This window comes from Corvus hawaiiensis, chromosome 11 (assembly GCF_020740725.1).
Source record: "Corvus hawaiiensis isolate bCorHaw1 chromosome 11, bCorHaw1.pri.cur, whole genome shotgun sequence".
Classification (NCBI taxonomy): domain Eukaryota; kingdom Metazoa; phylum Chordata; class Aves; order Passeriformes; family Corvidae; genus Corvus; species Corvus hawaiiensis.
In genome coordinates, this window is record NC_063223.1 from 15,855,573 (window position 1) to 15,868,015 (window position 12,443).

Here is a 12,443-nt window from a genome sequence, read left to right on the forward strand (position 1 = left end):
TGGAATTTTCCTCTGTGAAGTGAAAAAGCTAGCTAAGTCACTAGAGTTTCAATTTGGAACAGAGTGCTAAGGATATTAATTGTACAAAATTGAGGTGTCTGCAGCTTCAAAATGTTCTGCCTTTTCTGCCTTGAATTTTATGTACATCAGATGTTTTTGATAGAAATGAATGTATGGCTTGCCAGGTACAGCTATTGCTTTGAAAAAGATTGTTTATCACATCAGGCTAAAAAATGAGGGGAAAAATATGATGAGGGGATAGTTTTCATTATATTCTCTTATTTTAGAATAGGGGTCTTTTTTGGGCTTTTGTTTTTTTTTTTTTTTTTTTTTAAGTGGCTCTGAAGTGGAGAGTACAGTTGGGACACATGATATCCTTTCTATGCTTGTAGTTCAGTTCTCATATTTGCAAAAGGGCCATGTGAGAATATGCTCTCTGTACTAATAATTCAGTACTTCTGTATGGAAAATTGGAGTGACAGTTCTTTTATTCTTGATTTAAATTGGTTTTCATAGTAACAGCTTAGAATTTCCCCAGATATATGTGGATGCATAAATAGAGGCACTATGATCTTTAATAGAAATTTGGGCTTTTTTTATTAACTGAAGTTTTTCCTCAAAAGATGGCTGCATAATACACACTAAGGGAGCAAATAATAGCCCAGAAAATGTCAACAGGCCTGTGGAGCCTGTAGTGGTCATGAGGAAGGGAGAGAATGGTGGTACAGAAGGGGGGGAGCCGGACTCTTGGGCACAGTGGCAAATACTGGCTGCAGTGTGTGCTGGAGCAGAGGTGCCTCAGGAAGGGCATTAACAGTGGGTTACAGTTTTTTTGTCATTACCCCAGCTGTGGTACTACAGCACACTTAGGACTTGAGTAGGACCTTCAGGTTTAGTTTAAAAAAAATACAGTCAAACATTTACTTTAAATGTATCTATATATGATGGTAAAGTAAATAATTCTTAACAGTGAAACACAGTAGTGCTGCTCCATGTTTTACTTCCCTGTGGAGCTCCATAGCACTAAGCTACTTTCATAAATGATATATGTAATATGGCATCTAAGTTAAACAGTTAACAGTAAGGAACTTCAAGGAGTAGACGTCACTACTGAAGCTGGTCATGAGTGGCGGGTGATGACATGAAGATTAATAAAGTTCAGCTTTGAATTTGGCAATTTTTGCCACTTACATGAACTCTTTTTTTCCAAAAGTATAACCTAATTCTAAAGTTTTTACAGTATGTTGTATATATCCAGAGCAAGTGACAGAGTCTATTGTATTAAATAGTTGAAATAAGTAGCTGCTGAGGAAAAAGAAGTTAGACAAAATTAAAAAGCAATTTACTTGGAGAGAGGTCTTTGAAATACTTTGTGTTAGCTATCAGATCTGTTTTTGCTTTATTTTTTGGAAAATTATGGTGTTCTTCAGACTGCCAAATTTTACTTGTAAATATACTGCCAGAGCTTGGGAAAAATAAGTGAAGGATTCTTAAAATTAGGTAGTGTTGAGTGAAAAGCCAAAGAGAGGGGTTTTGTGTACCAGAAATCCTTATCCTTTCAAATATAAAAATGTATATATCTGTTGCTATAAAATGACTCGCATTTAATTTCCTTTCAACTCATATTTAAAATGCCTTAGATGTAAAAGTAGTAGTAACAAAATGGCAGACATTCCTCACAGTGTACTGGCATGCTCCATCTAGAATACTTCATCGTTGTGTTATTTTTGGGAGATGTGATTTCACAGTACCATTTTCAGGGAAGAGACGATTTCTTATATTAGCAAATTCACCCTGGCCAAAAATGAAATAGTGTATTTTGCTTCCGGTCATCCACAAGATGAGGAACTGATTTAACAGCATTTTGGTTTTCTACCATCTGGAGGTTCTTATTTGACTTATGAAATGATGTCATACACGCTTAGTGCTGAACAGATAGTGAAAGGTTGCCTGCAGTTCAGGCTGAGGTAGTTTTATTTCCTGTTAAGAGGAATGTAAAAGTCTTTGTTCATGATTACTAGAGGCAGAAAGAGGACTTTAGGGAAGGAGAAAATGGCTGACATAACTGATGTTCTCCTAAACCTCCACATTGCATTGCTGTGAATAGAAAATCAATGTGCACACCCAAGACCACACACAGTATGAGTTGTCTTTTTCCCTCTCCTAGGCTGGCACTGGCTCAAAGTTCTGCCTCTGCTTTCAGAATGGCTCCTTGCTGTGAATGATAGTTTGGGGATGATATACTTATTCCATGGAAATACTTCATTGTGTAGGTGGATTTTTGGATTAAAGTGCTCTGGTGTATCAGTCTCAAGATGAGGAGACGTTAGAGAATATCTATATATTTGGCAGATGTTTTCTGCTGTGGTGGACATGCTGTGCTCTTTCCTTCACAACTCTTGCACTGTCCATGTATGAATTTGGGTTGATGGGATTGAGATTCTTTGGCTGTTTCTCAGTGCAATTGAAGCTGCACTTTGGTTATGCTTTAAAGACTTTATTTGAAGCTAAAGCAGGATTTGGGTCTGAGAAGCTGGAGTGGACATGGCTCTGCTCCCATTTCCCATACACGTTGTCACTCTGGGCATTCAGAGCTATTTGCTCATCCTCTCCACCCTCCTTGTTCTCCCAAGTTTTATTGCCTAAACCCACCCCACCAATCCTAAATTGAATCTAGAGAGCCCTGCTGACAGGGTGTGTGGGAAGAAATTTGTGAAAAAGGCTGAGAATTGTCTGCTCAGCCCTTGGGGTAGAGACTGCATGGGCATAGAAGAAAAGATTATTTACTCAGATGCTGCCTGGTTCAGCCAAGCAGGACAGAACATCAGCCAGCCAAGCATCAGACATGTGGAAGCTGCTGTGTTATCCCAGCCACGGGGGAACGGTGTCAGTGCTTTGTTTGTATGGGCATCTAATCACCTCCAACTCCCTTGACTTGAAGCTTTAGGCTTCTGCCTCGTGGCAGCTGCAAAAGGAGCCTGGCCGTGCCTGACCAGGGAGAGCTGCTTGTGGAGCTCCAAGGTCCTGACAAGCTCCTCAGCTGCAGCTGAAAGGCCCAGCAGAGATTCCTGTGATTTGACTTCAAGGATTGCTTTCAGACCTGAAGCAAATTAGTGATTAAGAGTAAAGAAGATGTGGTAATGAGATTCAGATGAGGTCTTTTATGTTTATTAAGAGAGGTCTGAAAGCCTGCTGCTACTGCTACTATTATTTCTTGTTTTCTAATTTAAAAAAGTCATTTTTCACCCTTACTGCACACTGCTTACAAACTGAGAGATCCTATTACTGTCATATTGTAAAAAAGTCTTAAAAATAAAATAAATCCAGTGGAATATAAATCTTTTTTTCCAGTGTGTAGAAAGGCAATGAGCCATTTTAAAAGCAGGAAGAACATGCATTTTGAGATCCAATAGATCATCTAAATTGGTCCCAAAGCAAGTTTTAAAGTGGCACTGAAAATACTTTTGCTTTGAGCAAATTTAGCATTACTAAACTTAGAATATAAATAAATATAGATTTGCTGATTATTTTGTACTTTGATAGTATTCTGATTAAGAAGGGAGAAAATAGCTTATTAGAGAAGACTCTTTCTGACTATCCCATCTGCAGGACTTTAAAAATGCTAAGCCTCTGTTTATGCTCTTTCAGTTTCTTCCATCTAGCTTTTTGTTACGAATTAACCTTATGCATGTCTAGGTAATATAAACTTTAAACTCTTGTTCTTTATTTTCTAAAATTTGTATGTTTGAAATTTGGATTAGTGAATCTAAAATTTCTCACTTGCCTGACTGCCTGCAGCTCTCTTCTAGACGAAGCATTATTCTAAATTGTGACATCAAACATTTTCAATCCAAACCTTGTCTTCTCAATGGTTAACCTTGCAGTCAGAACAAGCCTGTGAGTCCACTTAATGTGAAACCTCGTGGTTCAGAGCTGCAGAAAAAGCCTCTGTTCAAGTAAACTTGTCTCTGTAAAAATAAATGATTGCTCTGCCTTTGTCTTGGTTGTCTGCTTTCCATGATGTTTATTCACACTGACTGAATTTTGTGGGTATACATTTTCTTGTACTATTTTATTTACAAATAAGCTTTCAATAATATAAAGGTCACATTGAAAAAAAAAAAGTCTCTCTTGGTTTTCAAAAACTTCATATATGATGAAATCTGTTCTTTACTCCCAAATATTCCCCACGCCCCCAGTATTATATACTGAGAGTTGCTCAGCAATTCATTTGTAGCTGCTTCTCTGAACCAGAATATGTGAACAGTGGATGTGCTCCTGAAGGCACCAATACACATCAGGTGTGATTCTTGTAGTAATGATGGTTAAACCCAAACATATTTTGTTTCTTTAATGAATTGAGATCTCTGCTATTTTATTACTGTTAGAATTACATTAAGAGAATAACAAATTTGCATGCTTGAATATTTACACATCAAAAAATGAGAAAGTCAAGGGATGCTTACATATTCTGGGCTGTTGGAATTCTTTTGGGTTTTGTTTTTATTTTTTTCTAAAGAAGAAAAACCCACCAGTTATGTATGCAGAGCATTTTGCTTAGGAAAATCCTTGAATATCCCTTATTTTATTTGTTGGGGATTTGTGCTTACTACAGAGAAATAGTCAGACCCATTTGGTAAGAGACTTGTGAAATAAACACTGGAGAAAAGTGTAACAAGTAAAACAATGTCTTCAAGTTCAGTTTGGAAAATTACATAGAAGAGAAATGAAACATCTCTTAGGTGTGAATAAAAGAGCATTAAAAAAAAATACCCTAATGATCTATACTGAACCCTAAAGATGTTTGATTTACTTGCTGTAGGTTGATGCCTTGCGGTTACGATTGGAAGAGAAAGAAACCTTTCTGAATAAAAAAACAAAACAACTTCAAGACCTCACAGAAGAGAAAGGAACCCTTGCTGGAGAAATTCGAGATATGAAAGACATGTTGGAAGTAAAAGAAAGAAAAATTAATGTCCTTCAGAAAAAGGTAAGATCACTGAAATGATGTGTTGTATAACTTTTGAGGCACAATTAAAGGAAATACTTCTGTTTCTTAAAGTGTATTACTTTTAATATATTAAAAACATGCAGCAAGTCTGTAATAGTAAAATTCTCTAAAATAAAATGTGCTACATTATCCGTGGGTACATTTTTTATAACATTATATCTTATATATATTTTATCAGAAAAATATTAGATGCTGCAGTAGTTACAAAATTATTGGAGTTACATGGAAGTACTAAAAATCCTGATAAAACTTCTTATCCCTCAACATGAGGGATTCCAGTATCCTTATGAACACTGCTACTCTTTCCAAATAATGTAAATAAAATGTGTGGGCCTGCTAAAGGATCAGGATATTGCATTTTTAGCCTGAAGGGCTTTCTTTTCTGTGGGGAGAGGAGGGGAGTGGAGAGGGAGTGGAGAAGGAACCTAAATTAAGTCAGTTATCTGTTTTCCCTGTGGTCTAAAGACATTAAGAAGGGAGGCTCCCTTCAAACAGCCAAATAGTCTTCTCATTTTCCACAAATTCAACTAACTGCATTTGCTCTCTTTGGGAAGTTGGATTCAATCATTACAGTTTCCACCTGGGGGAGTGGGGAGGGAATTTCCTGTAGAGGCAGCTCTGCAAGGGTTCTGCATACAGTAGTAGAGTGTTCATTTCCCTATCCTTTTTTCTCATGCTCACAAAAAGTATTTATGCTACCAGGTGTGTACTGTTTGTGTCCTGTGTGTCACTGTTTACCATATTGAGATGCACTTGTGAGCATACCGAGAAATGGGGGAGAAGTTCCTGGCATCACCTATATTTTACTGTTCTTCCCTCCTTTCACAGCCATCTATTCCTCCTTACTCTGTTACTATGTAGATAGTTCATGTTACTGTGGTTTTCCTCCAGGATTCATACAGGGTTCACATGGTCTAGTTGTGCTTCTGTCTGCAATTGCTTAAGCGCTGAATTTAAAAAGCCAAGTCCTTATTTTCCAGAAACTGAGAAGGCTGCTTTTCCAGGCCTGGGAAATAAGGCCTATCGAAACTGGAATATAAGTACACATCCACTTTAATCCTATTTCTGAATATTTCCCTTGTTAGCAATGCTGATGAACTAAAAGAAAGCAAACTTCAAGGCTTTTATCCTGTGCTGAATGCTAACTAGTTTTGGACATTTCTTGAGCATTCTGAAGAACAGAATGCATCTTTTCTTATAGTTCGCATTCTAAAAAAACCCCCAAACCCCTGAACGAACCAACAGTTTACAATTTCTCTTGTACTTAGATCTTGAGGAAATGGGTCAGTAAGAGGAATATGTCTTCAGTGTTGAAAGCTCTGTGATGAGTAACTATCACAGAGATACCAGCACTGTCATGGCTTTGTCCTCAGAAATATACAGCTTAACACTTTTCCTGTTTTTAATAAATCATGGCCATTTTATTAGGGTGTGCAGGTGGTCTTGCCTCTTTTGCACCTACTTCTTAGTGGACATAATCATTCTCAAACTGCACTCTCTCTCTTCACTAGATCATAGAGTAAAATATGTCATAGCCTCATGAGCTCTAGCATACAAAGAGATAAATCCTGCTAACAGCTGGGTGGAAAATCAGAGTTAGTATTGAACTGGTTTTTTTTAGAACTGGAAATAGCACTTCCAGTAGCATTTTCGTTTTTGGAGGTTATTTCCCTTCACTGGGGGACTTGTGAAGTTCAGTTTTTCTGCTATGGGCTAAATACTGGGTTTACTTAGGGAAGAATGAATTTTGATGCATACTTAGAAAAAAAGCAAAAATATATTATGTTTGCAGCACATAAGTTATGTGTAGATTTGCTTCTCTGAAGCATTTTTAATAACCACATTCTTTTAATGTGTAGATATTAGCATGCCCAAAATTACTAATGCCAGATTGTCATTATACCATTATTTTGCTTATAGGAGAAGAATGTTGGATTTGGAAAATACATTTTTAAAGTTACCCTTAGGTCACATTTTCAGATTTGGATCTTTATTTTACTTATGTTCTCTTCCAATATTCAGTCACAGATCATTTGACTAAAGAGAAATTTGATTGAAATATTGTCCTGCTCTGCTCACCCCTTATTTAAGTAAATCTGGAGTCTGATGCTATAAATGATGCTTTCAGTGTTTACTTTTCATGTGCCTGGTATAAATTCTGAAGTTGAAAATCCTGTATGTCACCAATGCAAACCCAGGCTTTTACATTCATCTGGAAAAAAAATAACTATCTCCTTGTCTGGTTACCCAAGTGTTCACCTTCATTTTGGCACTATTAGATCATGACTTCTTACTAGATCATGACTTCTCATGTTTAGTGTCCTTGAGCATTCCAGTGTCCTTGGCAGCAGATGAAATCTCATCTCTGGGTCACAATACTTGCATGCAGAAAGGAAGATGTTCTTTTTTTTTTCCAAGAAGCTTTCCTGGCATTGGTGCCTTTCACTTCTAGGTAACTTTACCCTCACCAGATGAAGCAGTGTCCCAGGGCATTCATACCTTGTACAGTCCATGTGTTCTGCCAAGGGCAAAGGGAGCACAGCTTCTTTTGGAGCAAACACAGATTGTTCACTTGGCTGTGTGTTATTGCAGAGGTATGGTGGACTATGTGTAGTACTAATTCCTAGTGCTGTAGTATTGTTATAGCAGTATTTTTGAACAGTCCTTTTTCAGTGGTTTTCAGAGAATGTAGTAGTGGATGCTGTGCTTTGAGAAAAAAATTGTCCAATGTACCTGTTTTCTTTCCAGTTTGGCAACATGCCTGTCCAATTGCAAGCATAGCTAAGAATATATTCTGATAGAAAAGTATTTAATCTATCCTAATTACAGTATTTTAATCCTTTATTTTAATCTAATTATCATTTTATCTTTTACTTTCTGGATTGCACATGACTTTTGCTTTCCTCCAGTTTTTGCTCATCATCTGACCTTTTGGCCACTTGTTCCAGTATTGGTTTCACTTTGGGATGGCAGCCAGACATGTCTGTGTTGAGGATTTAGAAACTTGTTCTCATTGTGCACATAGATGTGGAGAATTAAGGGAGTGGAAAGCAGGATGGACCATTTCCTGTGACACTCAGGAGGTGGAACAATGACTGGGCCTCACAGTGGATTGTCCCGTGTTTACATACCCTCCCTAGTCCAGGACTGCTCTGGTTCTGGCTTACTCTCCTGAACACCCTTCTGAAAATGAAGGAAGTGCTTCTAGTTCTTCTTTGCAAGTTCTATCTGGACATCAGATTCTTCTGAGTGTAATATTATAATGCTTGCCTCCATTTTCTTCATTCTATTCAGGACCAAATTTTATACCCTTGTATTTTTGTTTACTTTTGATATGAGACTTGTGAATAACCAGTTGTATTCCTGCCTTCAGTTGTTGATGCAAGATAGATGGCTACATCTCTCTCCACTCAGCCTGAAGTACTTCACTCAGCCTAAAATAATATTTGTTTTAATGGTTGTATTCAAGTAACTGAAGAAGGAAGAATTTGTGTATAGTGCCTAAAATTATTTCTGTCAGTAATAACCTGAAAGTGAGTAGGAAGGAATATGTATTTTGGAAATATGCAATTTCTAATCTGTATTCCTTCTCTTATATACATTATCTGCTATGTGGGGAAAAAAAAAATAAAAAGGAGACAAAACCAAACCCTGCAAAACTCCCTTTGGAAACCGTAGCAGTTCCTTCTCTTTTCTGGATAGCTGTCACACTGGGGAGGGCAGGAGAGGTTCTGTTGAGGGCTCCCTACCAAAGGTGTGGAAGAAAAACCCAAAACAGCTGTGGTGAGGCCCATGGGATGCCACAGGAACAAACACAGGGTAAGCAGTCACAGGAAAATTTATGGGCTAGATAAGGATCTGATGGTGCATTGTCCTTCCATGCAGAGATTTGGGTGTAATTTTTGACCAAATTGAAAAACTGCTGCACTATTCAGTATAATTTGCAGGCTTAAGGGAGGCCCAGCACTGGAGCAGCATGTGTTTAGAGGATTTGGATCAAGGTAGATTGGCATGGAGTAATAATAAACTTATGTCAATGTCAGAGGTGCAATATTACTTAATATTTCTTTCTTTTAGAACCTTTGGCACCACTGTTCCATTTTAGTGCCAGTAAAGTTGGGTATGCTGTTTTAATAGCCTTGTTTAACCTGGCAAAGCTAGTCTTACACCTCATATCTGTCAGTTTAGCATGCAGAGGGGCAGACCTCAGAAATCTTTATGTATTTCTTACCAGAATGTCCCAGTTCTATGCATATGGCCGAGTTGTAGGCTGGAGGGCAAAAGTGTTGAACTGGATGATGTCCCTTTTTGCTCCCAAATTTCGCCTTTTGTACAGTAGGTAGAAGTGGAGTCTTTTGTCCTCTAGAAATCTACAGATACTTAAAAATTCCAGTTATATACTCTGAAGTAGGAGTTTCAGTGTTGAAAACAGTAGCTGTTGAGACAAGAACAGTGTACAGGATGTAGACCTGGATCATATTAGGACAAGAACTTGCGGAAATTCTTTTGTGAGGACTATCATAAAAGAATACCAGCTAAAGGGGGCTAATATAATATTCTACCTTGACTTGCTACATAACTATTCATGTAAAATGTTACAGTTTCCATCTTTAATAGTTTAAGCTTTGTGATTGATGAAGTGCTACATGACTAAGGGCCTTAACCTACCAGCTAATTAGCATTTGTAGGAAATGTCATAAAGCCTTAGTTCTCATGTAATAATTGGAATCTGTACTTGGAGTGGCTGGACTATGCGCTTTTGGTGATATTGTCCAGTTTGTGTTAAATTGTGTTGCACAGTTAATTGGAGGCATTGCTGTTGGCTGTCTTCTAAAAAAGAGGAAATGTACATGTGGTTAGGTTAGGAGTGATTGGTGTAAACAAAGGAGTCTACTCTTGAGCTGAGAAATTTGCATCAGTATTACTGCTTGATGCAGGCAATGAGTGGAATGTGCAAGCACATTGATAGAAGATGCCTTTGGGTTCTTTTTTTTCATGGTTTAATCAGCTGGGAGCACGTTTTCGTATACCTGGAAAGGGGTCAGGGCATGACAAAGGACATTTTTTATTACCTTCATCAAATTCTATCAGAACACTGTAAATAGGCTGTTATGTGAGCTGGGGTTTTGCAATCACAAATCAGAGATCTGTTGTATTTCTGGCATCAGATGAAAAATTCTGAACCAGCTGTTCTGCAAAACAGGTCAATGTTCTGACTGTAGATTTCAGGTGTTAAAAAAAAAAAAAAATTAGGGAGTCTTCCTGGCATAGCATGAATGTTTTGATCTTACAAAGCTGCTATGGTAACTATAAACTCTTGTATTATTTAAGAATTGAATCTTGTAATAGTATATGTCCAATTTAAGAGTACAGTGTTCAGTGTACTGAGTACTAGAAAACTGTACTTTGTTGGCTACTTAGGCTTGTAGCTTTGCCAAATCATGGTATGCTTTTCAGAGCAGTCTGAAAGTGAAATGGAAATAAATACAGTCAATTGTTCATCCAGGGTGGTGGTTTTACTGATCCCAATACATTATCAGAAAAATGTGTCCTCAAGGATTCTGCACAATCAAATGCAACTTTGGGACTGAACACAAATCCCCTTTAAGCCTAACCAGAACAGCTGTTGGGATGCTCTCAACCTGTACACAGAGACACAGAGAACAGCCTCTTCAGATCAGAGCCAGGGATCATTTTCACTTTTCTTTAGCTTAATTTCCCATTCTTTCTAACATATTACACTACTAAGTTTTTACAGTTTATAAAAATCACTAGAAATATGTGACCTAATACACATTCACTTAGTGATGCCAACCTGAATGTTCATCCAGCCTGAGGCCATAGTTATGAGTCTAGGTAAATCCTTGCACATTGAAATTCAGGATCTTTATAAACTTTTCCAGCCTGTGCTTGAATTAATTGTCCTTTCCAATGAATTTTGTACCCACTGAGGCTAGAAGTCCAGATTTTGTTGTTCTCCCCTCCTCTGTTCTTGATGACCTGCTTGCTACTGCTGTTCTTTTTCAAGCCTACCCTTCAAAAGGAAAACAGTTGGATTACACACTTCTGCTTACTGGCCTATTTGAAAATAAGCACTTATCTTTGTAGGAGAAAACCACCAAATTCTTCAAATACATTTTCATGAGATTAAAAAATTTAAAAACTTTTATCAGATGCCAGTTCTGTAAACATGGTAATTTTTGAATATCAGGTGTATTGTAAATCATGGACTCTCAAGTAAGAAGAACTATTGACTGCAATTGTCTACACTACAATAGTAAGTTGTTGTAGATCAAGTTATGCTAGCTGGTTTTGAGAGGGTTCCTCACACGATGAAGAGAATGGGGTCGTTGAACACTCAGGTTGTTCACAGCATACTCAAGTGCTCCTGGACACAGCATGTCACCTGCAAAGTGGGACTGAGCTTAATGAGGCACTTACATAAGGGTTTCACACTGCTGGTGTGACACCAGTGCTGCTGGGGAGGAAGGAAGCTGCCCTTCAGCTCTGAAATGTCAATATTAATTAACAAAGTTATCTTTAAATAAGATAGTAAGTTTTATTCATGCTGAGGAAACAGCCAACTCACATGCTGGGAATTTTAAGCTGTGTGAAGAGTAGTATTTTCTTTTTAATAGAGCTGGGCGAAGTTTCTTTTGAAGTGTGAAAGAACTCAGTTATGTGTAGTGTGACTGGGCAAAAATAAAGCAGAAGTTGTCATATTTTGGAGGAGCAGTAGACCATGCAGGAATTATTTAAGGAGATTAAAGGCTACCTATGTCTCTGAAAAAGAATCAGGGAAAATCAGAATTGTTTAGGAGAAATACATATTTTTGGGAAGAAATGAAATTTCTTTCCAAAAAATGTAACAGACATCTGCTGATTGGAATTGAAAATAAGGGAGAGTTTTGTAAGTGTAATTGAGAATAATTTTACATAGAGAGGTATCCTGCTGTCATGACTCACTTAGAATTTTTAGCTGCTGTCTGAGGGTGTATTCATGTGATTCCCTGCTCTTGGAACTGCATCTTTGAGTGGCAGCCTGGCTATTTCCCCACTGTCTCAACATGACAGATTCAGCTGGTTTTGTACGTGCCACCATTTTAGCACTGAATCCTTGACAGCTCATTGAAATAATGTGAAATCAGATCCCCCAAGAAGCAGTGCACGGAGTAAAGTATTGCTCAAGCCCAAAAGGCTTGTAGGTCTTATTACATGATAATCTTTTCCTTGGAAGCTCTTTCAAGGTCCATGTTCCAGGTGACTGATTTGTGGCAGGGAGGAAGGAGGTTGGGTGGCTTCTCACCTTCAGTGACTGACCCAGACACTGATGAGGGGGATTCACAGGGATAGGCAGATCTCAAATCATAATTTTTTGAAATGTTCCTTAGGAAAATAAGTGAATCAGCTTGTTAATTGTATGCAGTAAATA

General features: G+C 37.8%; 1 protein-coding gene across 17 annotated transcripts in view; it reads left to right on the forward strand.

Moving 5' to 3' along the window:
* ERC2 (ELKS/RAB6-interacting/CAST family member 2) overlaps positions 1 to 12,443 on the forward strand; it is a 431,283-nt gene that overhangs the window by 132,769 nt on the left and 286,071 nt on the right. For all 17 annotated transcript variants that reach the window (XR_007206019.1, XR_007206020.1, XR_007206031.1 and 14 more), the window contains one exon: positions 4,823 to 4,990. Coding sequence is in view for 1 of the 17 variants with exons in the window: in XM_048315313.1 (XP_048171270.1) it covers positions 4,823 to 4,990 (168 nt within the window). In the remaining 16 variants the exon portion in view is untranslated. The remainder of the gene's footprint in view (positions 1 to 4,822; positions 4,991 to 12,443) is intronic.